Below are 27,745 nucleotides of genomic sequence, written 5' to 3'. Positions count from 1 at the left end.
ACTAGATACATTTTATAGATAGAACTTGATCGTTGTAATATAATACTGAATAAATAAACTAAGCTTCAAAAATTTCCTTCAATATTTTCTAAATTGTTCATATGGACAGCCGGACGGACGAAAAAACATGCAACCTTTCGGAGTATCACATAATACTATTTATATACTTGGTGTAGCAGAGTATACATAGCTTAAGCACAAGCAACATGAACTTCCACTAAAATCGGGAGTATCATGATGTGTACCGGGAAGGTTAGCATGTCCTACTCCACCAGCGACACCTATCACATTGCAAGGGAGTGTAATCCGAAAGTAGTCTAGGTATCAAATGCTTCAGCTGGTAACGGGTTCTTTGTCTTAATATATGATTAATAGATCTTGATTGATTGTCAAATCTTTTTACATTTTTATTACGTAAGATATCTTTACTAGAGACTAGACAAACAATCTTTTGAAACAGTAAAAAGTATTTGAAAATAAACTTATCTAAAATTTGTTTCAATGAAACAAGTGTTAATATAATTGTAAATGAAAATATGTAATTTTTTTTTTGAATGTATATTCACCCACAACGAGAACATTATGTTAATGTTTTAAATGCCATGGATTTGATATTCGTTTCGTCAAGCAGTGGTATAACTTTTGTAATAAACTAATGAATTGTGTTGACTATTATTTCTAAATTTTTGTCATTTTGTTTTCTGATAATATTTTAATACCTCCGGACTACCACAAACAAAATGATTCTACCACCAAAACTCATGTATCAAGTATTTTCCATTTCGTTGTCGTTTTTAAATATCATAGAAAGAATATATTAAGTTAGAGAAAAATATAATATAATACATTAACACAACACCTTTTATGTACAAACATGTTTCTTAATTTGTAAACAAACTTTCTAATTAATTGCATAAATCTTTTGACTTATCCCACAAGGAGAGAGAGACTTTTCAAGTAAACCCAGTAACGTAGAGACTCCTGAAAATCTAGTTCTTTCTGCGGCTGATCTGTTTTGCTGTGGAATAGTTCATCCTCATAAAATAGTTCAAAGTTCCCGTATTTTTGTCATATTGCGTCAGTGCAGTTCTATAGATGCTTGTATCTTTTTTTTCTTTATCTCCAGTTTTCATATGTGGTTGATTTCATTTGGCTCGATACATTTTATATGCAGATCGTCTTTTTTCTATGATTCTTGCCATGAATTTGGGTTTTGACGTACTGGAATAGTCCCAATATTTATTCACGCTTTGATATATTTTGTAATCTTTAAAATCTTTAATTCCATTAAATTGGAAATAACGTGAAGAACTTTTCTAACAAATTCATGATTTCATGTTGAAACAAAACATTTCGATCAATCAAGACAAAATCAGTAGGCTCCTTCAATCATTATGCAATCGTACACTTCATGGGAGGAAGACATCATTTTCTCGACCAAACAATTAAATGTTTGTCCATTTAATTAAATAAAATTATGACTTAAGTGACAAGCCTGAATTAATCAAAAATACTAATTATAAATTCAGTGAGTGTAGCAAACGTTCATTCTCTTACAAGCTCGGCTCTTAATAAGTAATTAGATACAATGGCGACCAATATTTTATGTTTTGGATTTTTAATATCAACGACAATTCTCAAACTAGTAAATGGGGTAAGATTAACCATTATGATACATTATTTATGTGTTGAGCTAAAACATGCGTATATAACAGTTGGCTTATTCATTTAAGTGTGGTTAATTTCAACAAATTATATTTCATTTCGCTTAAAGTAAAAAAAAAAAAAACACGCAAAAGAATAACAGTTACATACGAATACCAGTTTTATTAAGATGCGGTCACAACCGAAATTTTTTTCTACTAGGTAATATACCAAGATTTCATGTAATTTTCAATTTCTTAAGAGCGTCCCTATATTTACACGAACAAACCCTGACAAACAAATTGTTTAGAACAAGAACCGATATATACACTTAAGTTCCCAGTAAAAATCAAGCCATGGGTGAATTGTTGTGGAAACAAACACAAATTCTCCATGAAAGTTTATTTAAAATGTTATATTAAATGTAGAAACGTAAATCTGTTTTTAATTAAGTGTCAACAATGCAATGTAAGGTATAAATTGTAAATGCAATGCATTGTAATTTTATCATTTAATGGTGATAACTCAATTTTCACTGTCATTCTCGCTTTCTGCATTATCTGACACCTCTAAGACAAACGAACTACCAATTACTCTTCAATATAGCATAAGTTATGCGTTAACATTGTAAAAAAATCGTGTGTTTTTATCTGAACATGATTTATTTTTTTTGTAACTTTGCATGATTTTTAAATTTCAGCACTTAAACATATTAAAAGAAATCTCACCAAGGTGTGGTCATTATCCAAGTGATTACGTTTTAGTGTTTTTTATTTGGTAAATTCCAAAAAAGTTTGATGAGATATGATATTTAGAGTTCCAAAATCAATATACATAATACATGTATAGCTGTATTCATATCATAAGTAACAAATAATGTGTGAGAAACAAATAAAATTTATTCTAAAACATGTCACGTCAAATACATGGTCAAAGACGACAAAATTGCATAACCAAGAATTAAAATGTAAATAGAAGTCACGACAATTTCGCTGGTCGCATAAATATATTTCAAGCTTGTAACGTTAACTTAACATACAAGATTAATAGGTTCCTACATTTGTCCCTATTGACAATCCTGTATTTCTTCCGCGATCGAGAGCAGTTTTTATCTTTTATGTGATTGGAGCGCAGTTGAAATAATAGACAGAGGAAATATTTTTGTATTTCAGAGCGTTCAAAATGACAAACTATTGACAGATGTAGAATTAGGCTATATCTATTTTTCTATCACCTGATCGTGTGACGTTTTGTTACCACAGTATAAATTACCGATGCAAGAGTTTTTTTGTGAAACTGAAATCTTGTAGAAACATATCCCTGTTTCAGACGCTTAATTGTTATAAGTCTAGTGCGGTAACAAAAGTATAAGTTGTGATTTGAAAACTCCATATGTAGGTGCTGAAGGGATGTCGCCACAAATTAAAGGTTTACAATACGGAATGAATCGTAATCGTGTTTGTCGCACAGTTTCTTGATGACTTTCCCTTTTCTGTCGATCTCTAAATGTAGTTTTAGATATGATGCTGATTTCACAGTGAATGAAGTATCCTACAACACGAGTTCTGCGGAGTAGATGTGGTGTATAAAATCCCAGAAACTAGGATTGTTTAACGATACTGCCCAATCTATATAATTGAAACTGAGATCAATGGCGAGGGAAGATATTCCTTCATTTGCATTAGATCAGCTTTAAAGTAAAGAAGGAAGCGATATTTCAAATCAATTAGTAGTCTTTATAAAATAACAGTCATGCACTTCAAATACCTACTGAATTAAATTTTAGTTCTTTTTCAGAAACAGTTTTTGATAACATAACATATGTTAGTCTTTGGTTGTTGCTCTCTTGAGATAAAAAAGAAATATAGATCATACATGAAATTGCACTTTGCAAGAGTTATCGTTCTTGATTTTATTTGATTTGTTTGATTTTAATGGGGAATAAACGTTTGATTTTCTCAAAGGTGCAGATCTAAATACAGAAATAATTATCTTTTTGTTAAAATATAATACATGGAGACTAAAAAAAAAAGCATTGTGTGTCTGGTAGTGTTTTCTACACAATAAATCTCTTTACCATTGTCAGTGTCTAAATTTTATGTAAACTTCAATGGTCGTTCACCTCATACAGCCAAAAACAAGCAAACACACAAATAAAGTACTGAAAATGACAATAACCAATAACATTTAACACTAAGATGTACGTTTCCAGGGTTCATAATGATATCAATTTTAATTATTTTTTGGCAGTTCATAGTATAGTGACCCGATAATGTTTTTTTGCAGTTTTATTCTTTGAGGAAAATAAAAATGATTTGCAATTGAACCATTTCAAAAGATACGGCTTTGTACAGAAATAAACTTTATAAAAATAATACCGTACATGAAGTTATTTCGTATTTTAATAGAAACTAAATGACCTATAATAAAAGAACAAGATTTGTTTATTTTTTTCATTTAACATTTATGAACTTGTCAGGCCGAATATAATTAATTTTAAAAACATGTCCAGTGTAGGCTTTATAATTAACTACACAAATGATGACAAGTAAAATAATCGTCCATTTGTATCCTAGTACGATTGTCAAAGATAGATAAGTCAACTATACATATAAACTTTTAAGCCAATAAGACTTGTCTTTATTTAAGGGGAAGTTTTGTAATTCGACATGGGTTAATGATTTAACATACATGTACATTTACAACACCAATAGACATTGTCTGATAAAATAATGTTAATTAATATCTTTATAATGCATATGTAACTTGATTAGTGCATTGTAATTTATTATACATGATCAATGCATATCGTGTCACAAATAAAACAGGTTTGAACACTTGTCATAAATTAAACAGCACAACCTTTGGCACTTTCCAAACGGAAGTTCATACGTGTGGGCACTGGTACAATCAGAGTCGACATCTATAACTTTCGGAAATATCAGTACAAGGTCAACATGTTCTAAAGTATTGCTAACACATAACCATATATTTTTTGTGATCAATCTTGTTCTATATGATTTCAGTGTCCTTTACTCTTTAACATTTACACTACAAAAATGGAGAAAAAATGGAGACAAGATTGTCTCAGATTTTTGTAATTTAAAATAATATTTCAGCTGCAGTTTTCTCTTTCGGGTAATTGGTATCTATACGCTATTTCAATAAAATGAATCTAGAGATATGCTCTAGCTAAAGAGGTTATTTTTGCTTTTAAAGAACAGTTTGTAATCTTATTTTAAAATTGAAAAGTCAAGTTGACGTTCTCAAAACATTTGGTATAAGTTATGAGAAGTAAATTCTTTACTGTAAGGAATACGTGATACCTTTTTAGCAATATGTGATATATTGTATGATTAAACAACTATGTTTGGTCGTTCATGCATTTAAGATTTTTGTTTTGAAATGTGTTGAACCGGTAAAAGTATTTATAGAATCTAGTTCTGGGACAATTCAATGTTAGGGCGAATTTACTTGTGGTTAGATTTTAAACATTATTAAGTTTCTTTCCCCGAGCTGAAAATTACTCTCTGTGAACAAACTGTACCGGTAAAATCAATGTGGATGTAATAACTATTCTTACGGCTATATAATGCCGTTTATGGCGTTGCCACACTCTTTCAAACCACACGGCCTCCATATTGGTTTCAAGTTGCCTAGCGTTCATGCATGTATGAACGATCTGTCGAATTAAAAATTATATAACAAAAAATATGTCAGAAACCTATATTGTAAGAATCAAAATCATTAGTGTTTAGTTCTATAAAAAACCACACGCTGCCAATGGCAGTGATGATTCATGGTGTTTAAACATCCACCGAACGAACGATATCTAGCGGTCTACGTATACTATTCCTTTGCGCTACGTTAGTAATTATTTTCTTTAAAATGATCTGCATTTTTGAGAAATCAAAATATTCTTCTTCTATTAGGACCAACCAAATCAAACCAAATCGAGAAAGTATATCTTGCAAAATGACAATTTCATGAACAATCCAAATGCATTTTATCTCGAAAGTGCAGCAGCCGAAACGTGTGCTGTAAATGTTTCTTTTTAAGAAATAAAATTAAATTCAGTGAGTTTTTTGACATGCATGATATTTCATGAAAACTGCTACTGACAAGAAAGATTTCTGATAATTATACATACAATCACTTGGATGCGATTTATTCACTAGTCTTCTCAACTGAATTTAACAGTTGACATATAGGTATTGCTTACATATATATTTCATTTATCTAGACAATTTTAATTGCATTTTTAGGCAGCGCCAATAAGTGCTAAAGGAGGAGGATCAAACTCATTTGTATTTAGTGCCAAAAACAAATTTAGTTTTTCAAATCCAAGTCCTCCTACGTCGAGCCAAGGACAAGGTTTTTCAAGCAGCAGCAGTAGTAGTAGCAGTAGCTCAAATGCTGGTAGCGGCGGTGGGTTTTCGCCCAATAATAACCAAAATCAGTGGAAACAGACACTACCAATTAATTATGAACCTAATAAACAAGGAAATAATCAGCAACCGAATCAACAAAATGGAAATCAACTATCAAGTCAACAACAACAACAACAACAACCTGGACAGCAACATCAACAACAAACACAAATGCAGCATCAAAATATGCAAATGCACCCTAATAACCAGTTCGGTCAACCACAAACTAAGCAGATGGTAATTAATTGATGCACTTTGAATGATAGTTTTTTTAAGGTTTTTTACTGTCTGTTTTTCTTTTAATTTGAAATAAACAACAACAAAATATGAAGATTATGATGTACATCGTAGAAGAAACACACTTATATATCTTAAAAGAACAAAATATCATATATAAATTTTATTCGAGCTTAACGAATGATGTACACAATATTATTTAAAATAATTTGTCTTATCAAACGCACGTTTAAACCTTTATACGTATTTTCGTGCTAGAAATGAAAACTTTCGATAAACAGGTCAATTCGCCTCAAATGTTTATAGATCTGTTGGATAATGTGTACATTAAATAAGGGATAATTTCTGAATTCTTTTTCCACTTAGAATCAAAACCAAAAATTCAACAGCCCTGGACAAATGGGATCTGGACAACAATGGCAGCCAATGGGTTTTGGTCAACAACAACAACAACCACAAAATCCACAACATCAACAACAGAATACTTTTTCAAATCCTCAACAACCACAAAATGGTTTTTCAAACCCTCAGCAGAATAGTTTTTCAAATCCTCAGCAACATCAGCTTAGTAACATGAACACAGGTCAAACAATGTTCCAACAACCACCAAATCAACAACAAAAACAACAATTTGGACAGCCAAACCAAATACAAAATAGTCACATGACTCCGTTTGGTCAGCAGCAACAGCAGCAGCAGCAACAACAAGGGAATCAATTCAACAAGTTTGGACAACCACAAAGTGGCTCTAATATGAATGTATTATCACAAGGAGGTCAGCCAAATAATGGAATGCCGCCTTACCAAGGTATGCCTTTGACCGCTAACAACCAACCAGGATTTCAGGGTCAACGACCACAGCAACAACAACAATCAGGTCATATGACACAATACTTCCCACCTCACCAAAGCCAACAGACCAATCAAATGCACGGACCAGGTCAAAATCAAGGTCATCAAGGTCAAATGCCAATGAATGGAAATATGCCGATGCAAGGCGGTCCGCAAAACATGCAAATGGGCGGTCATCAACAACCAATGAATGGACAATTACCAGCTCACATGCAAGGTGGACCTCAGTCTATGCCACATCCATCTGGATCATCCGCACCAGCACATCAACAAATGGGAGGACCTCATCCACCAATTGGAGGAGCTATCAATCCACCTATGGGAGGAGCTATCAATCCACCACATGGAGGACCTCAAATGGGCGGACCTGGCCATTCGCCGCATGGTGGACCATACAATCCAAACCAAGGAGGACCAGGATACCCACCACAAGGTCACGGTCCACGACCTGGTCATCCGAATCACAACGTTGCCGTGATTGACCATCCACGTAAAACCACAACCACACCTAAACCCCAAACATCAACTATTGACGGCGAAGGGATGGTCTGTATGACAACAGCTGATTGTGAAATAGGATGTTGTTTTAATGCAACAGGGCAGCTATTGGATACAACAACATATGGTGCTGGAGGTCCAAAAGAGGGTAGAGGTAAGTCAATGATGTAATAATTTAAAAATATTCTTTCAACCTCCATACCGCTATCTTCCTTAGGTTTGACTTTTTCCGCGTGTCTGGGTTACTGTTATACACCGTGCGTCATCGGTACACAGAAGAAAGAAAGATTAATGACTAATCATTAAAAGAAAAACGAATAAAAAGAAAGAATGATTGATGTAAAGATCAAAATATCAAAATGTGTAGCTACGCATATTAATCAACAAAAAATAATGCATAACATTGTCTTTGAGTAACACGTCAAAAACCTCGTTCCCCAAGTATGATGAACGATACCGTGATCAACTCTAATCGTGATTTTTATGAGATATGTAGCGGATTTTGCGAGTAAACTCCGGGTTTTTATGAGGATTTTTGATTGTAAAAGACTGAATATTTTGTGGTAAATATCGAATAACAAGAGGAGCATGTTTAATGACTAACAAATTGATAAATTACATTTGTCAACTCAAATTGAACTAACGAAGGAAAAAAAGAGAAAAGGATTTATTTTCAAACTATTAATAAGCTTATGAGATATACTAACATTCGGAAACCAACAGTAAGCATATTAATTTTGTTCATTGTCATTCATTCTTTTCATATTAGTTATGTTTTATTCTTCTATTTTAATATTGTAATTAATTCAATACACTTATTGTAGTTTTCTAGTTTTTTTGTTAAAGTGTATATACTGGTAAATCTTTTCAAAACAAAATAACAAAAACAAAAAAAATATTTTAATCAAGTTTCATAGGAATCAAGACTACTAAAAAGGTGGGTAGAAGTCTCAGATAAAGTTTAAAAACCTGGAGAATACTCGAAAAGACCTACAGCGGTCTCTATAATATATCTGCACCGAAGCGAAGACCATCGATTGATTAAATGTTATGTTTTTACGCTTTGATTTAATTGATATTCGCAGTAGCTTGTTACTGTAAAAGAACTCTTGCGAGTATCATTTTACGTGGTTTGTCGAAAGAAGAAAACAAATATCTTAACCGTGAAATTTAAAATAATAGATATTATGAACGTTAGGAATATCATGCAATGTCGTTTCAGAACCACTAAAACCACGTAAATAATACTCAATGAATATGTGTTCTTTCACGGTATTTTGAAGTCCTTGCATTTAAACCACAATAGTTGTAAGGTTTTCTATCTACACTTATGATGAGTATTTTCTTATTCCGATCTCTCGGTCGAAAACGAAAAGACTAGGTAAACGAAGACGCTGATTGTTAGCTAAATCTGTGTATAATATTGTAGGACAGTTCGGATATGATCACTTTAGTTTTGTAACAATTTCAGATATTAAAGATATTTACTCATGCCATACTAACCAGATATGCTTACATTGTTGTAACCCTATGCAGATCAAGCAATTGACAAAATTGTTGTAAGAAATTATACAAGATTGTCATGGAAAAACATATTTTTGAATCCTTAAAATTAAAGAAAAAAACAAAACAAAAACAAAAATCCGTTTATTTTCAAAATTGAGATATTTGAAAAAAAAAACCAACAAACAAACAAACAAACAAACAAACACAACACAGGAATGGGTATGGAGACATACAAGGATGGATAACTTTTCATAAAATTATACCCGATATATTCAGTTATTTAGTTTTGAGTAATATATCATTTGACATACCGCAGTTAAACAAGCCGAGTAGATTATGGAGTACATGCTCAATTTAAGTGTGTTTACTTTGTAACGTATTTTTATTTTCTCTTTTTTTCAATTTGTTGTTGTTACTTTCTACTTGTTTTGTTTTCTACTTCTTCTTGATCCTTGCTATTTGCATTAAAAATATTGCTCTTTTGACATTTAATCCTATAATTATTTATTTGATGAGAGTCGGTTTGTTTATTTCCAATTATCATTTCAGCGTCTGGAAAATGTTTTATCAGAAAACCAGGACTTGGTGATGTATGTGACGACCTATGTGCATGTACAATGGGTGAGTAAATGTCTTACTACATGAACCAACTAAAAAACAAAAACAAAAACAGATACAAAAACAAAAAAAAAACAAAAAACAAAAACACCCTCACAGAGAGGTTCACTTATTTCATGGCATATACATAAGTGAAAATTTTTATTTTTTTTTAAATGTTGTTGATTCATCCCATGGCATATACAAAAATCGATGATCATAACATATAATTCATATGACCACATGATAGCACTTACGTTTTCGAAAATTGATTCCATAAACCCTATGGAATGTTTCTATATTTGACAATCATTATAATGAGGTTTTTAGTCTTATTCTAGTTTCTTTTTCAATACCGGCATTTCCGACCAAGAGAGTATTGAAACCGAAGTCTGATCTATATTTTATTGTATATTGAGGTTAAAAATGGCCCCTTTTGAAGATATAAAGCATTTAAGTCTTACAAAATCAGAGAGTAGGTGATTGATACATGTCAAAACCAAAACCAAGCGAATTCATTTGTATTCCTTATTATGGTAGTAGACCTGGGGTAAGGGAGGTAATCCAATCTGAAATGATTTAGTCACTATAAAGTTTGAAAGACTTCCAATTTATAAGCTTCAAACTGACACTGATGTTAAAGGGATTTGACTCCAAGCAAGAGTTCAAAATCTAGAACAAAGGTGTGAGCCTCGTGCAATTCTGCTCTTTATAAGCTTGAAAGTTGAAGTATTATTGAAATATTTCAAGTGGGTACATTGAGGAATATGTCTTTCATTAAGTGGGAAAATGTTTGAAATGACATTTCTATTGTTATCCAAGATTCTTTTACATAAAATACTCAAATTGAAATACTGAAATATACTCTGTAATGAGACAGAATGGCTAACCAATAACCTTGCCAGTGTAACTCCTTGACCTTTAAGAAGTGAGAAATTTTTTTAAACATTTTTTTTTGTAAGATTTCAAACATGTGTGGTTACCATACATCTCCTTCCAGCATTAAACTACTAGTATACAATATAAATTTGTCCAATCATGCAGAAAACGAATATTTGTTTGAGTTTTTTTGCATCATGCTGTGCCTGGCAATGCACTTTCTTCAATAACAATTATTGTAATTTGATATTTGGTAACCTTACAACATATTTCCATGATTTTAGCCATTACTTTGACTAAGAAATGCCTTTCCCAACGATCATTTAAACATGAAAAAAAAAACTACACGGTGAGCACTTCTGAAACTTTGTCTATATTTGTATTTCAATAGCCCGTATAAAATCGTTTTTCTATGAAAATTGAATTATGGACTTTTTGCAAATTAGAGATTTTTCTAAAAGCAAATACAAAATGTAGCTAAATATTGCCCCTTTTATGTTAGTTTGGTAAAATAAAAGCCTAGTAATTCTTCGACTACTAAAAAATAGTAAAAACAAAATGTTAAATGTTATATATTAATCCATTTGAAGTAAATTTGACATAATATTATAGTGTTCATTTATAATTTGTAAAAAATGACCCTAAATATCAAATATTGTTCAGTTTGGCCAATGATTCATAACAACGAAAATGACATTTCTTAGACCTTATTATTCAAAATCTGCATGATCAATTTTCTTACAAAATTGTCAGAAGATGTACTACAGTTTGTTTAATATCGTTTGCAAATTTGAAGAAAATTTAATTATGGGAATAATTTAGGGACACCCCAGGTCTACTTCCTTACGGAATAATTACAGACCAAGTAACTTATCTTAGTTTTCTTGTGGTCGTTGCACTTTTGGGATACGAATTATTTAAATTGTGTATATATAAGAACTATGTACGAGTTGTGTTGGATTGTAGTGGGAGTATAATGGATGGTCTAATAAACAATTTCCATCTGTATACAGATAACGTAAAAAGTAGCATATTAGTCTGGAAAACCTCGTTTAAGTGTTGTGCTTTTTTTCTACACCACAAATCTCCTCTATCACGGACAGTGCCTAAATCTATATTGATTGATACTCAAACTGTCAGTATTATTAGGAAAAAACAGTTGCATAGGTTACACGCATACACAAATAAAAAAGTAACAAAAACAATTATGCACATGTTACGTTTTATTGTTGATTGTTTTTTTTCTAAAACAGTACAAATAATATAAAAAACTGGTCGCTTATCTTTGTCATACTTATATTTATTACGTATTATATATATGATGATGGAATCATTCAAAATTGTCAATTTATTGTTATCAAATTATAGGTCACGATTGTTATAGAAGATATGTTCCGGTTTACCCAAAACCCGGACAAAAGACTGCTCCTGTCATCGACCCAGAAGCCGCTCCAAAACCACAGAGAACATGTGTTAGATCAGCTGTTGTAGCAGCAGAACGAATAGCATTTTGGAGTTGCTACTTTGATGTTTCATGTTCTGGACCACTGCCGTAATATTTTGGCTTGTGATAAAGACATTTGTTTGATCATCTTAAAATAATGTTTCTCATTTTTCATTGCTGTTAATGTTTTTGTCATTCTTAATTTCATTTTTAAAGAAGGAATGAGCTTTAATAAAAGCTGATTTATATTAAATACTAATAAAACTTTACTTCACACCCGTTTTTCTTTTTTAATTCAAACAAATAAATCATTGTGAGCCCCATTGTTGAAGACAAGATTTACTGTTGAATTTGTGTTTCATTGACATAATTACGAAATATTTTTTTCCGTAAATTTTAAAGTTAAACTACCAACATAATTGATTTTCTTGGTTTGATAGCCAGATAAGGCCAGTTTTGTCCTTTTTCATCAGCTGTTAAGAAAAATGGGTTTGTCACTAAATTGTTTCACAAATTGGAATAAAACTTATGGAATTTTAGTTTCGATGCCTAATGGACAGAAGAGATAAAAGGACAAATCCTTAAATAACAGGCATGTCATAGCAAGCAACTTATATTTTGCAAATGAATATGAAACATCGAGAAAACTTTAGGCATCAAAAGTACGTAGTTTTATTTTACAGCGTCTACCGATATTTGAAGATTGTCGAGAGAATTGAATTTTTCATAAACCACACAATGCCTCTCAAAATATACAAAAATACCATGGTACAGCCATTGAATGGTATGAACTTCCAATTTACACAAGACACCATCTCCCATTCCTAATAGAAATATCCCCATCTCCATTCTTTCGCTTTCCATATACCATAGAATGGGAAGCTAATCCGATACAAGTAATGTGAATTTCAACAAAGTTGATCTCGTTCTCGTTTTATTTTCTGATCCGAGATTTCCGATGTAGAACGTATTGAAATCCGAAGACAGATCTGCATTTTGTTGTCATTTTGTTGTGACATTTCAATGCAACATATTCTATTTTATGCTTTTTGTAACATTTAAACATATTGAGCTAGATTATTGTCATTTTTATCGGTATTTTTTTACGAAAGATACTTTGCTTTTAGTATTGAACTCAACGTTATGTTAAAGACGAATTCCCATGCATTTGAATGGTAGACAAGGACCCATTCTCATAAAATCACAGAATCACGCTATTCCGTTGTTTCTATCTTTTTTTGTCCTGAATTTAGTGTTCGTAAATTTAACGTAAAATAATGTCAATATACAGATGGACATCTCAGGTGGCACAGCATTTAAATCAGCGGTGATACACTAAACTATTTTTATGGGCTTTTGATTTGACTTATGTGCTCTTTAATCAAAGCTCCATAATATCAAAATGCTTGAATTTTGTCTTTTTGTACGATTTGGTCAGAAAATTCGTATTTTTTAAAGTTAATTCCGAGCCTCCTTTCAGCAAAAGGAAGATGTTTCATCAGGAACCTTAGCCTCGGAGACTTTTGCGATGATTTGTGCAGATGCACTGCAGGTAAGTGCTCTTTGCATGTAGATACATAATTCATTATGCTTCTCTTAAATTATACGTAATTATGGCAAGCCGAAAACATTAAGGAGGTAAACCTATGTTAAAGGTCATAACTATACAAATTATTGACATGTTTGAATCATATTCGATTTCACCAAAGACTATCAAGCATTTATTTGAAACAGAATGAAATCCATCTGAAATGCTACTTGAAATCGATGTAAAATGGTTAATACGAAAGTATCTCTGATTTGTAAGAGTTATGGGCTGAATCTTTGTATACATTATTCGATGAAATTAATTTTGATGGCAAAAACAGTAAAACGTGAATAAGACATAATCATGACAGGGGGCAAGAGAAGTCACAAACGAACAGCAGAAAGAAATTGAAAGAAACACATATAATTGGGTAGATGTTTTTCTTATAACAAAAACAGTGTATAGTTGTAGAATTTGTTCATTATGACAAATAATAATAAATGATATGAATATTTATGTTATAAACTCTACGAATTGTTTTTCAATATTCTTTAGACTAATATACTATTTTGTTGTATGATAAAATCAGTATACTATTTATTTCTATATGACTCAAATCGTCATCCGCATACGTAATAAGTGCATAGTTAATTATGTAATTTTTAGCTTATGTTCTATATTACAGAAAACATTCTAACCGCAAGGTATTTAAGTACTGTTCTGTGTAAGAATCAGGTTATAGATGTCATTTTTTTGCCTAACATTTTTTTAAATACATTTATAACACAACAAATATATATTTTAAGCATCTGTGACTCACATTTAGTTACTTCTTATCTGAAAAAAAAAATTTCCATTTCGACTAAATTTACCAATCAATGTCTTAGAAATGCAAACTATACAAACACATCATTGGTTATTTCTGGAGATTATCATGCATAATTATTTAGATAATGCAATTAGATCTCTGATATTTTTTTCTTCATGTGCCACACCATATACACATTTTACCTAATTCTTGGATAGAAAAGTACTTAACGCAGTCTGTCTGTTTGTGTAATAAGTGTATAATTTATATCAGTACATGTACTAATGTTGTTTGTCATGTATCAGCTAATACAATAGTATATCACCGTGAATCATTGTATATAATATAACGTATTACTATTTATCATAAGTATATATATAATCTTTATAGTCATATAGAATGTTACATATAAACAATACTAACACTGACATTTGCATATACACTTTTCTTGATATATACTACATGTAACACATATACAGTATATAATATTCATTTTATTCATTACCAAAGGATTTCGATGTATATTACTTCTTATTTTAAAGTATATTTCATCTAATATGATTTCAGGCTTTGTCCTTATAGACGAAGATACTTGTACTCAAATAATATTTTAGTTTGCTTATAATGTACTGGTGTTTCGATCAACGGGAATATACGAGACTTCAAATAAAATACGCTGTCGGTCTGCGTTGAAGTTCTCAACTGTATACGTCAACTCCAAAATCTTTCACTTCCAAATAAAACAATTTTAAGCTATTCATGTTTAAGAGCGTCTATGTAAAAAGTATGTCGCTGACGCTGCATCCCATATAACTTATCGATATTGAGTAGCAATCTTATTAAGCATCATGCAAATTCTGTAATATGTTATACACCTCAAAAAGGCTACAATTTTTTTGTTTTTTATTAATAAGTTGCTTTAAAGGTCTATGTAATGAAATGGATAATTATCCACTGCAATCTTTGTGTTCGTAGGAGATAATTTACATAAAAATGCAACAGTTTCTATAGTATTTCTATAGAGTGTCATTTACAGAGTTATCTCCTTTCATTTAATATAATTTAATATCTCAGGAACAAGGGTTAACACATATAAATTTCTGTTTACTATAACATTTAAAAAAGATATCAAAAATATGTAGGCTTTCCAACCATAAATCACATTTTGCTTGATTCTTACCCGGAGTGTTTCTTTAAATCAATGATTAAACAACTTTGTTTTTTTTTGTAAATAGGACGATTTTACCAAAATTATAAACATAGGTTTGCGACCATTGAAACTAAATAATTGATGTACAATGCGTAATTCAACATTTTTAAGAATTAGTTATAAACTTCATTAGATCGTTGTTCACCTCAAAAGACCATACTTCTCTTTTGGATAATATAGTATGGCCATATATATATATTTTCTCATTGTCCTATAAGATTGTATTTTGGCTGCAAGTCAAAGTTCAACATTCAAAGTAATTACCTTTACTATTAATTTGGTAAACTAAACGTTTACAGCCCAAAATATTTCCGTTTTCCTAATTTATACATTTCATACAGAATTGAAGAATGTGCTATCTAAAAATAATGATATTCATAGGTAGTAAACAAATAAACAATTGCATTTTTCTAGTATAAATATTAAATGCATTACAGACTTATTTCTGCAGATTTAACTTAATACACCAATTTCCTTGAGCCTAATGTTGATTTTAATTATTTCTCCACTCTCTTTGGTAAAATGTAGATTTTCATATGCTTGCTAAAGCTTGAATGTTAAGAATTTCAAAAATTGAAAATAAAATGAAGCAAATCATTTCTGAAGGAAACAAAATATTCTCTGGCTTATAAAATTGCAGTGCTCAGGAGGTTTTTAGGCCAAAAAGGTGTAAAAAATGACAAAAAAAAACAAAAAAAAATTATCATCAACCAAAAAACGTTTGCCTTTTGAAATCAATATTTTAAAATTTTAATCAACTTTTTAATCTACAGGTATGGTATGTTACAGAAGATATGATCCTGTTTATCCTAGTCCTGGAGAAAAAGTCGCAATCATCGATCCAGAAACAAGGCCTAAACATGCCAGAACATGTGTCAGGTCGGGTGTAGTAACAGCAGAACGTCAGGCTCATCTATTATGTACATTAGATATTCATTGTTCCGGGCATGTGTAGTAAAGATGAAATTCTTCTAGAAAAAGCATTAAATGAGCTTAGTGGTGTTTTGAAATAATTTGGGATTGAAATTTATTTTGGTCTAACTTAATTTTTCGCACATGCAAAAATTATAACTGAATTAACATTATAAATAAGGTTTATGGTATGATATAATCAAGAAAGCACTAGGAAAAAAATAAAAGGCAATATTAAGGAGGTAGACCTAGGGTAAAGGACAAAACTCTTAGAAATCATTGGAGTTTATTTTCAGCATTTTATGTCATTTTCATGTAAGCATCAAAGTAACTTTGACTGATTTTATTTAACTTTATATGAAAGCTTAATAAGGCTTTGGTGAAATTGAATATGATACAAACATATCATTGATTTCTAGAGTTATGTCCCTTACCCTAGGACTACCTCCTTAGATTAAACAATTTTCTATACAAAAGTTAAAGGCTTTATAGTGTACAGATAATTATGTAAAAGAGAAATCAAGGGAAATAAGATTCAAGCAGTAATAAAAATTATACAATCCAAGGATAACGACTAGACAAGAAAATAGACACACACAACAAAAACATAAATAACTAATATAACTCATTATTATACAAAGAAGTAATGCTAAAAACTAAGAGCATTGACCAGGTGCACAGCTTTCCCAGAAACACCTTTTAGGTGTTTATAACTGTCACATTCGGAAAAAAAACATAAACAGATATTGTGAATCACAACAAATGAAAAAAAAAACCTGTAAATATTCAGGCTGACAGTTGCGGTTCTGCACGAAGTGAGCTAAACAGACGTGGAAACATACATGGTACCCCTCAAGCAATGGAACTACCCAACACAATCGATTAGGAAAACGTCACAACGATGCGCAATGAAGATCAATAAAAGAATCCAATAGGTTCCTGGAATTAACAACATCCAAACAGATTAAACAATCAAAACTTTTAAAATAACAACGAATGAAAGAGCTGATTATAGTCTCCACATAATTTTAAACACAAGACAAATTATGTATTTTAGGGTACGATAAATTGACTTTGATATTTACATATTCGCTGACTACACACATCCCGTTTAAAATCAACAACAGACAACAGTTCGACAAGAGAGAGTCTTGAGTTTGAAGGAGCGGCAATTAAAACATGCAATTATATTGAATACAATTTAATAACTCTTAGTTCTTACAAACGTGATACGTGAAAAACACAAATGTTTCAATACAGGTCAACACAATTTATATTCCATGTAAAAACAATCACTGAATCCAATATGCATACCAGATCACATGAGTTATACTTCCATGAAGAATGAAAACAACGCACGTGAAACAAAGTCAAAATTAAACATATTATCATTTCTACATACCAATATCTAACAAAAGAACGCTTTAAAATAGAAAGGTTGTAAACCAAAACACTGCTTTTAATTTGATGATATCGATAAATGGTAAACATTCCACTTTGCAGATGGCGAATCAAATACAGCCACATATGTTCGATTTATTTTTATTGAATCCACTTCTGTATTAAATGTGTCATGGTAAGACTGAATACCTACTTTGGAGACTGGAAGTCCGGAATTTAATGATTTCGAAAGAGGCTAGGTAGTACATTTTACAGATCAAGCCATTTGATTTTCAGATTTTCAATGTCACCATATTTTGGTAAATTTTTATAATGAGCGTTTCCATACAGTGAAAATACAGACAAGGATTAAATGAAACGAATACATAAAATGAGGGCATAATGAAAAAATAATTCCATCATCCTTAGGGTTTTCTTACGAATTCAAAATTGTCACTTAGGAAAATGAGCTATTTGAATATGATGTTGACAAATAAAGCATAGAAGTAATGACAGTGCTCATGACGTGTTCAGGCTGATAAAGTGTGTTAAAATGAAAGTTTGTTAAATATTAACGTTGAAAGTCGTGTCTTTGGCAATACTTTGAAAATTATCATTTTTGTAGTGTTGTATATTCGGATCTAAGTTAAAAAACATCAAACAAAATATCAAAATCATAATACAAAATCAAGAATAAATTAAATGAATAAATTGAAGCGTCCAGGATGAACCACACAAATTACATTCGCCACTTTGATACTGACTCGGAAGATTATGCATTTTAAATAAATTATTTATAAACCAGGTTTCATTGGTTGTTAAATCTACTGCAATGTCCTTAATAATTCCATTGTTTTGTGATAATACTTAAACGCATGCGTATATAATATGTATAATGCCACAATTGTATGAAAAGTTAAACATGATTCTCATTTTAGAAATGTTTGAAGATCAGTGAAATTGTTTTTAACTTTCAATTAACCAGTGAATTTAAAGAAAAAACTGAAAATTCGCAGGTTAAATATTGTAAGTACATGCATAAATAGTTGGTTATATCACGTGAACAATTAATCTGGTAAAGTTTATTTTTTTAGTAAATAATACATTTCCTCATTAATAGGATTTTATTACCTATAAATATAACACATTACAAGATGCAATGGCATTTTCATGATTTAATTAAAACATAAAATTACTACATGTAGCAGGGATTTACGTGATTCCTTTTCATGTTAAGCGTTATGACTATAGTACCTGTGTAGGGTGAACTTTCAATTCCATGACATGTGGACTTACGTGAACTCTATTGGGTATTGGGATTTTTTTTATTATTAACAGGAAAATAGAAAAGTGTCAAATGATTAAAAAAATCAATTTCATATATTTAATAACTTAAATATATTTTATACAGACATGTGCTATTTCAGTTAAATGGGGTGGGATTATCTTACGAGCAATGCTCCAAAACGTGTCCACCGATGAAAAAAGGGAAAAAAATAGTTTAATTATTTGCATAAAACAGCGTGGTAATGCTTCAAATATCCGCACTCTTATGCTAACGTCTTTCGTACCGGAGAGGAAGTTTGAATACAAGTGATGCCGTTATTGTCTAATTTTGATAGTCAAGTGGAGGATTAGTTTGCTTGTGGTAGTGCGTTGGCATAGTAACCCGGCGGCCTTGGTTGTGCTGCTACTAGAGGCATGTTTACATTCATCCCTGCTGTTTGATATGTGTTCTGATTTTGTTGTGCTGAAAATGATGTTATGATTCATAAATTTAGCCTTTAATTAATAAAATTTAACTATAATAACATGTAATAATTATTGGTTAATTAATATTTAAAAGACAGATTTAAAACGTCTGCAAACAAACAGATTCATGTAGTATTACTCAAAACCTTTAAATTTTGGTCACATTTATTGATTTTAAATCTACATTGATTATACTATCATATAAATATCTTCTTGATATTGTTTATATACTTTGTAACATATCATATTTGATTACCATTAGAATTGGTTACTATGGCAACACCTCGTGTAGGATGAACCACTCTACCCGTCTGTCCGCTGTTTTTTGTACATGCAGAGCAAACAGCTGCGATAATGCCAATTAATACTCCAAGGGCAACGAGACATCCGATAACGATTCCCACAATAGCTCCAACAGATCTGAATACCGGTAAAATGACAATAAGACATGCTTTACAAATTCCAAATTTTCAGCTATCGAACAAAACTCGGTTTTGTTTAAAATATATATCATTTTATTGAAAATCTCGAAGATGCAATATGAAAAGGACAATAGTAACATGTAATCTGAATAGTTAACAAATTTGCGTTTACTTTCACGGACAATTTCCCTTATAATGGACTTGATCAGATAGAAATCAATCAATACCAATATGTCATGAATATGCTTTTCCCTATTCTGTTGATCCGCTAGCGGCAATGCGACTTCAATATTCTTCTATCCAAGACTAACAACTAAAATTGTCAATAAACTATTAAGTTTCTATATCAATTATTTACATCATTTCGTTTTCATCATATCAGTTGAGACAGTAAAATGGCATAATTTTTTGGATATTTTGAGATGTTCCCTATTACCTCAAAATTTAAGAGCTGAAATACCATGATTTCCCGCCATATTTCTGGTTCCCGGCTAATTCAATACTTTATGTGTTAAGTCTCATATTAAGTACCAGTTGTAGCATTTTCATTCGGAACTTCTGGTTTTTTTCTTTTACTAAAGGTAAAGAGCAGAAATGTGGCGGGAAATCATGGTATTTCAGCTCTTCAATTGTGAGATAATAGGGAACATTTCAAAATATCCATAAAAACAAGATGGCGGATAAACAATACGTTCAGTGCAATATTATGGTAGAAAAAATAAATATGGAAATGTTTCGATCTTGGAGGTAAGACAGATAAATAATTGTATGAAAGTTGTAGTAAAGAACGACATGAATTAAATGGCAATTTTTTAAAGGAACTTATGAGTAACTTAAAAGATAATTAAAAAAAAACTGCAAGCAGGCTGAGGTGAATTCGAGTATAGACAGGAATGTTCACCTAATAAAAGTATTATAATCATGTTTTGAGGAACAAATATTTTTCTTAAATGTTTTTCGAAATACATACATAGAGCTAGTGTAGTATGTGTAGTAGTAGTCATAATAGTAGGTATAATAGTAATAATAGTAATATTTGGTGCAGTATTCGTATCCGTAACTTCCGGAACAAAATCCAGAACAATAGGAATATCCTGATACGTAGCTGTAACAGAGAGCTCCGTCTACACCGTGTACTGGAAGTAAAAAAAAACGATTGTCATTTCATATATTGATTATGTCACCTATACAGCTTTAGAACGGCTACATAATTCACAACGTATCACTCAACGTTTATATACGTTATGTGATGAATTACATTATGTGAAAGATTGTCTTAGGCACGTGAAATACTCATTAGAAATCTGCACAGTTATTTCTGTTGTGCTTTTCTAGTTTGCATAAACGGGCGGGGTTAGGTAATGAGCGAGGCAAAGGTATGAAATGCTTTGGAATCCTGATCAGGAGACTTTTATAGACAAATTAATCTCAGCATTTTTCACAGGAGATTGATTTTGTTTGACACAGTTTCATTAATTAGTTAACTATAATGCATTATGAATTTTTAAGATAACAAATGGGAGAAAATATCAGTTTAACTCAATCAAGAACAGAAGCTGACCATTTGCTGAACTGTTTTTTTCTGCTCTTATCTTGCTCGACAATATAACGAACTTTATAAAAATGTCATTCCATTCAATACTTGATATATACATTTTGGACTGTTTTTTAACAATTAATATTATTGAACTCTATTGTACCGCCGTTTTATCTATATGTACATCAAAACATGATCAGCCATTCTTTCAGATATTGATTTGGAAATCATATAAAGATTCAACCAATCGAAGGTTTCGAGGCTTCTTTGTAAAGAAGAAGATGAAAGAGTAATTAAGAGTAATAGGATTCGAGCAGAAATGAAGAGAAAAGAAATCTAAGTATTAAGACTAGACTGAGATTATAAATGCACACAACAAAGAGCATGAAACCAAAATAACAAAAAGAAACAAAAGCAACTAGGTACCATTACAATTGGTAACATAGACCTGGTGCATCGGTAGGATGAGTATTCTCTGCTTTTCTAGAAACAACGACCGAGTTACATATGAAATGTTAGTTCGTAGAAGACAAAAGGAGAAAAGAAAGCAAAAACACGCTGGACAAATCGGTAAAATAATGCAAATGGTCACTTCGCTACGATATATGAATTAATGACGTATGTGGTGAAGACTTCAATCATGTAGCAACAAAACACTATCCTAGTAGATTAATTTAAGTTCTCATTTTCGCGGCTATCTTCCTCAGATCATCGTTTGCTATAGAGGTACAAATGTTTTCGATGTTTAATGCAATGTTAATCCCGGAATTCGTTTACGGATTATAAAGACCACTGAATTGATGAACATGTTGCATTTGACATCAATGCTTTTCAGAAGCTTTATTCGATATTTAATCTTAGATTGTAGAGCTTAGAGGGCTGTTGTTGTCTTGGTCTTTCGGGGTACCCAAATTACGTATTGGCACAATCTAAAATATTTTGACATTTGAAACTGAATAAGGAAACTATAATATTGTGAAACAATGTTTTACGCTGTATCAGATGCTTTCCGTTTGGCAAATGACATAGCCTTTCAATGTTTTCCAACCAATAAACGCTTTGTAAAGATTAGATAACCGACAAGAATTATCCATAAACGTCTTTCAATATTGTTTGATTGTACTGTAATCTTGTCAGTTAAATGAAATATCAAGTTAAAAAAAAACCAAATAGATATGTGTTACATTGATATAAATTTTAGGTAATTTCAAATAAATCTTATGCAATTGTGTAACCAAAATATTTCTTATTAATACAACGCACATATGTTTATTGTTTTAACCACCAGGGATATGGAAAACTTGACAAGACCCTTAAACATGATAACGATGAATGGGTTCTGAAATATTGATCACATAAAAGAGAACCAAGGTTATAGCGCCAATCAAAATAATGTTATCAGGGGACAAAGAACACAAATGGAAAACAGACATACACAACAATGAACTTAAAGTAACTAAAATAAAACATACAAAGTAATAAAAGCAAATGAGCAACTCGGGCTCCACTAAAAACTGGGATCATGGACCATCGAAAAATCATTTATTTAAAGAAAATTTTTATCATTTAATCTGTAAAAAATATATAAATATAATGAGCGTTCGATATATTCATTTTGGTATTTCAAGTGGAAACAAATAATTCTAATATCAGTGGGTAAAGTACAAAACATTTTCTAATGATGGATTTATAAAATTAAGCATTTTTTTCATGTCCCATTTGTAATGTCTGTTATTGCTCGAATCGATAAAAGTAATAACAATGTGAAATCTAGTGTCATCACTTCGTCTTTTTGTTGTGAAAAGTAAATTTATTTGCTAATCATTTTTTACCATGATAGAAAATTTATACCGTTGAGAAGCTGTAAACTAAGAAATAAATCCTTGAAGAGAGAACAAAGATGTATGTCTTAGTTTACAGCTTCTCAGCGGATTCACTCTTTATTCGTTAACATTAAATATATTTAGAAAGAGAGATTAATTGCTTTAAAGTTTGCCGAATCGGAGTATAAATAACTGTCACCAGCCATTTTATATAAAACCATACATATTGAAGTATGAAATGAAGTTCAAGATCAAATGATATCAGATTATCATAGTTGAAGTTCTTGTAATTTATCGTAAATACTGAACTACGTTGCAGCCAATCATATTGCTTTATGTCAAGAGTTAGCAATTCGTTTTGTTGGGCTTCCTTCATCAATTGAATTATACTTGGAACAGTCAAATATTACAGATAACATTTTTATTAATTATTGGTTATAAATAATATTCAAGAGAGCCTTTGTTACATTTAGCATTGTAAATTGTATAGAAAAATGATAATAATGATAGTAAGGAAGAAATGAAAGCTACATATATTTTGCGAGTTAATGTTATATATTATATACTTCGGGATATTTCGACAAAACAGATAAACAAATGAACAATCTTACCAAATATTTCTATCAGAATAGAAATGTGTAGATAAATCCGTACTGTCATTTTGTAGGAGCTTAACCCTTTTCACTTTGTAAACTGTGTTTTTTCAATACAATTTATAAAATTTTACGATTGCGCAGTCGTACATAATTGTTTTGCGTCAAGGTAACCAATAAAGTCCTTATTCAAATGAATGTAGGGCGACATTTTACTATTGATTAGTTGCTATATTATATAATCAAGGAAACATAGACATAAGCGTATTTGTTTGTACCGTTATAATTTAGTTTGGAGATAACCCTGTTCTCAAAGAATGCATACAGACTTTTGGTCATAAATGTGGTCTAAGACATATCAGAAACAAATATAGGTAGATCTTGATCATTGGTATGGTGGTAGAATTCTACGAGCCAAACACAATCATGAAAATAAAATGAATCGTTATGTTGTCGGTTGCCAGGGCAACGAAAAATTTGAAAGGCAATAGATATTTTCAGACTTTTGGTCATAAATGTGGTCTAGGACATATCAGAAACAAATATAGGTAGATCTTGATCTTTGGTATGGTGGTAGAATTCTATGAGCCAAACACAATCATAAAAATAAAATGAATCGTTATGTTGTCGGTTGCCAGGGCAACGAAAAATTTGAAAGGCAATAGATATTTTCACTGCCATATTTTTTTAATCCATCGAAATTTGTAGTGTGCTGTGGGTATATCACATTCCTGCACTCTTTGTTTGACTAAATGCTAACTTTTTCAATGCTGGTAATCCACGACATAGCTATATTTTGGAAACCTTAGCGAGTAAAACCTTAAAAATTGGTATTTTGGTTGAGTTTAACAAGATTATTGAAAGTATGCAAAAACGTAAATCGGTCACAGCTTTTTATTCATAAGACCATTTAAATGAAAGTTGTGTGATGCATCTCATTTAAATTTCTTATTCATGCAAATGATAACGCCGAAATGCTGCAAATTTTAAAATAAAAAAAGGTCAAAATATAGAACACTGATATGTTTAATTATGAATGACAAGATACTTGAAATTTGATATTTTATAATTGTTAACAAAAGGAGGACACAACCTGTTGTACGAGTTATATATACTTATTATTCATCCACTTTCAACTCAAAAACATTGTCCGGACGACTTTTTGGAAACCAAAACCGAAGCTTTTGCATACATATGGAATATAGGGTCATTAGGCTATGAATAATGCGTAGACATATCAACTTTGATGTATTAGCATAAAAAATGTTTTTATTATATTAAAATATAAAAATATTAGGAAGAAGATTTGTGGGATCAGGTATTGTAATGACGTCATAATGGTGGTACCCCATCAAACGTGGCTTTACACAAACTGCTTGGAAGTGGGATTTTTTTCCTGTCCCCACCAAAGAAACAATTTTATATTTTCTGATATAATAAATAAAAAAAAAATACCAATCATTCATAAACTACAATGAACGTATTCACTTAAAATGAAGTTATTTTTTGGTAAAGAGGCTATTTCCTTTTCAAAAGATATAATTGGAAAGCAGCCAAAAAAAGAACAAAATTCACAGAATATCTGAAGTTTGTTAACCTTCAAGAAATTATGTTTTCCATTTTAAGCCAGCATTTCTAGAATCCTTCTGTTTTATCATTTCAAATAAATTCAATATTTATATTCACAGTTAAATCTTTCAATATTTTATGATAATTTGTATTTTTGGCCAATGGAAGCCTTTTTAATTCTTTGGTCTAAAGTATTAAAAAAAAAAAAAATATGTGACATTGCAATATATCAAAATCAAGATGTCCAAGTTCATAAAATTAAATACGGTGGTAGAGTTTGACATGCCATACACGGTCACACGTACGCATTCATGCACAAACGCATACACGCATGTACACATATGGAGTGTCTACCAAAAGTCACAAATCTTATTTGAGTTTGCTGAAATTTGGTGCCTACAATATGTATGCCGATTCCAGATTTGAGGTTTCGTGATGACTCGAAAGTCGTCCTTGCCATAGCAACCGATTTTTGAAGTGTTGTGTGTTACTGGTCAATGTTATTTATCTAAATTTTAGGATAAGTTATTAAAACAAATACCACTTTATTTACACCTCTACTTTAACAAAAATAATGAAATTAACAACAAAAGAAAACTGAACGCGCCAATATATTAATGAACACACATTAATCCATTGCTCTCTGCAATATTTCCGGAATATCTAATATCAGTCACTTATTTTAAAGACTTTATATTACATATACATTAGTTTTCTGTGTATGTGTATATATGATGTCTTGTTTCATTTATCTCCAGCTTTATTTGTAATCTTCTTTATTCGGGATGCTAGATTGTGTAGGCTTATCGTCCGTATCATGTTTATTTGATGTCTTCAAGTCAAGGTCATATGTTAACATTTCGACGTATTTGAATCATCCAAACACTCATGCTTCACTTTTCTTTGCCTATATTTACTAATCGCATGTAATATAATGCAGGGGCCTTTCATTGGTGATATTCATGTTTTTTTCATACTTCTTTCAGTCGGCATCATTTACTATTCTTCGGCAGCAATGAAATTCACTTTGCCTTGAGACATTTAACATTTTTTATTGATTGAATCTTTATACGTTTTTTTTTCACAGGCATGTAATACTACCTAATTTGACCCTTAAAAAGGTTGGACCCATCTCCAATACAGAAACTACACTTAAACATATTAGAACCTGTGCTCAGTCGGTTGTTGTTTACAAGCACATTTATACTGTAAATTAGATGCTGCAAGTGGCGGACCTGTACAAAACAAATATAAGAATTTAGACATCGGCGGATATATAACACCACCATCAATTAACAATTTTACATAAACTTAATCATGTATTTTAGCGCTATTGCTAAGTGTCTCTTTCCAAAACCAAATAATAAACAAGTTCAAGATCAAAATATACTTTGATTATCTTAAGTGTGAAAAGATGAACCTAAACTGTTATAATACAAAGCCAAATATGGAACCGGGAACTTTTACTATATATCATACATTAAAGGAAGTTTCAGTCTTTAAAGATTTTCAATTTTATGATACTGCACATTTGATTGATGCAATAGAGTTTGAAAATAAGTAGGCATTCAGTAGAAATAAAATGTTTCGTTTACTAAAATTGAAATTTAAGGACTTTTATCAAAATGTTTTCCGCATAAAAACCCTTAACATTGATAGTTGACAAGAAAGTGAAAATACAAAGAAACTTAACATTGAATTAGATAATTCTTGCTGTGCCAATGTTCAAAATACATGACACGTACAATTGAAATTTCGAACGGTTATCAGATTAATGAAGGTTCAGTTCAGACTGGTTTTACTGTATACAATTGTCAAATATGAACGTTTTAACACTTATTTTATGTAGGTATTATAACCTATATAAGTATCGCCGTCTTCCCAACGGTAAAGACACCGATGATCGATTAAAATAACAGTAAAATAAAGTAACTCGTTGTTACCAAACATTAAAATACAATATATACAAACTACTGACAACAGCTATAACATTTTCGAAGTTATTTTGTTACGGATACAAACGGGTGCTAATGAACGTTTATAATTCATCCAATTAAAAGTACTAGAAAAAAGCAGTCCTCTGTTACACACTCACATTAGCAAATACACAAATTTGAGTACACA

At 31.0% G+C, this 27,745-nt stretch overlaps 2 protein-coding genes and 1 long non-coding RNA gene across 3 annotated transcripts; 2 read left to right on the top strand and 1 right to left on the bottom strand.

The window, feature by feature from the left end:
* The first annotated feature begins 1,515 nt into the window (after positions 1-1,515).
* LOC148597881 (uncharacterized) lies at positions 1,516-12,363 on the top strand. Its single transcript, XM_088561660.1, has 5 exons — positions 1,516-1,654; positions 5,910-6,311; positions 6,678-7,815; positions 9,717-9,788; positions 12,012-12,363. Exons 1-5 carry the CDS (start codon positions 1,589-1,591, stop codon positions 12,197-12,199), a joined length of 1,866 nt encoding a protein of 621 aa, XP_088417786.1. The 5' UTR covers positions 1,516-1,588; the 3' UTR covers positions 12,200-12,363.
* A 1,200-nt stretch (positions 12,364-13,563) lies between these two features.
* On the top strand, positions 13,564-16,635 carry LOC148597880 (uncharacterized). The gene is made up of 2 exons (XR_015918635.1): positions 13,564-13,639; positions 16,407-16,635. It is a non-coding gene; the product is annotated as an uncharacterized LOC148597880 (long non-coding RNA).
* A 1,095-nt stretch (positions 16,636-17,730) lies between these two features.
* On the bottom strand, positions 17,731-24,209 carry LOC148597879 (uncharacterized). The gene is made up of 4 exons (XM_088561731.1): positions 24,071-24,209; positions 21,070-21,235; positions 19,934-20,097; positions 17,731-19,675 (listed from the first exon to the last, which is right to left on the bottom strand). The coding sequence occupies exons 1-4, from the start codon at positions 24,117-24,119 to the stop codon at positions 19,560-19,562; spliced, it is 495 nt and encodes a 164-aa protein (XP_088417857.1). The 5' UTR covers positions 24,120-24,209; the 3' UTR covers positions 17,731-19,559.
* Between the last annotated feature and the right edge of the window lie 3,536 nt (positions 24,210-27,745).

This window comes from Perna viridis, chromosome 14 (assembly GCF_037379345.1).
Source record: "Perna viridis isolate PV_CMFRI_1.1 ecotype Kerala chromosome 14, ASM3737934v1, whole genome shotgun sequence".
Lineage (NCBI taxonomy): Eukaryota > Metazoa > Mollusca > Bivalvia > Mytilida > Mytilidae > Perna > Perna viridis.
Note: the sequence above shows the minus strand (reverse complement) of the source record. Positions and strands in the feature narration are given on the sequence as shown.

Bases quoted from the DNA above. Each gene is read 5' to 3' on its own strand.
- LOC148597879 (XM_088561731.1), bottom strand. From the start codon at position 24,119: ATGACAGTACGGATTTATCTACACATTTCTATTCTGATAGAAATATTT. The intron at 21,236-24,070 runs GTAAGATTGTTC...TTTTACTTCCAG, and splicing joins TATTCTGATAGAAATATTTG to TACACGGTGTAGACGGAGCT. The intron at 19,676-19,933 runs GTAATCAAATAT...CATCATTTTCAG, and splicing joins CATAGTAACCAATTCTAATG to CACAACAAAATCAGAACACA.
- LOC148597881 (XM_088561660.1), top strand. From the start codon at position 1,589: ATGGCGACCAATATTTTATGTTTTGGATTTTTAATATCAACGACAATT. The intron at 1,655-5,909 runs GTAAGATTAACC...TTGCATTTTTAG, and splicing joins TTCTCAAACTAGTAAATGGG to GCAGCGCCAATAAGTGCTAA. The intron at 6,312-6,677 runs GTAATTAATTGA...TTTTCCACTTAG, and splicing joins AACCACAAACTAAGCAGATG to AATCAAAACCAAAAATTCAA.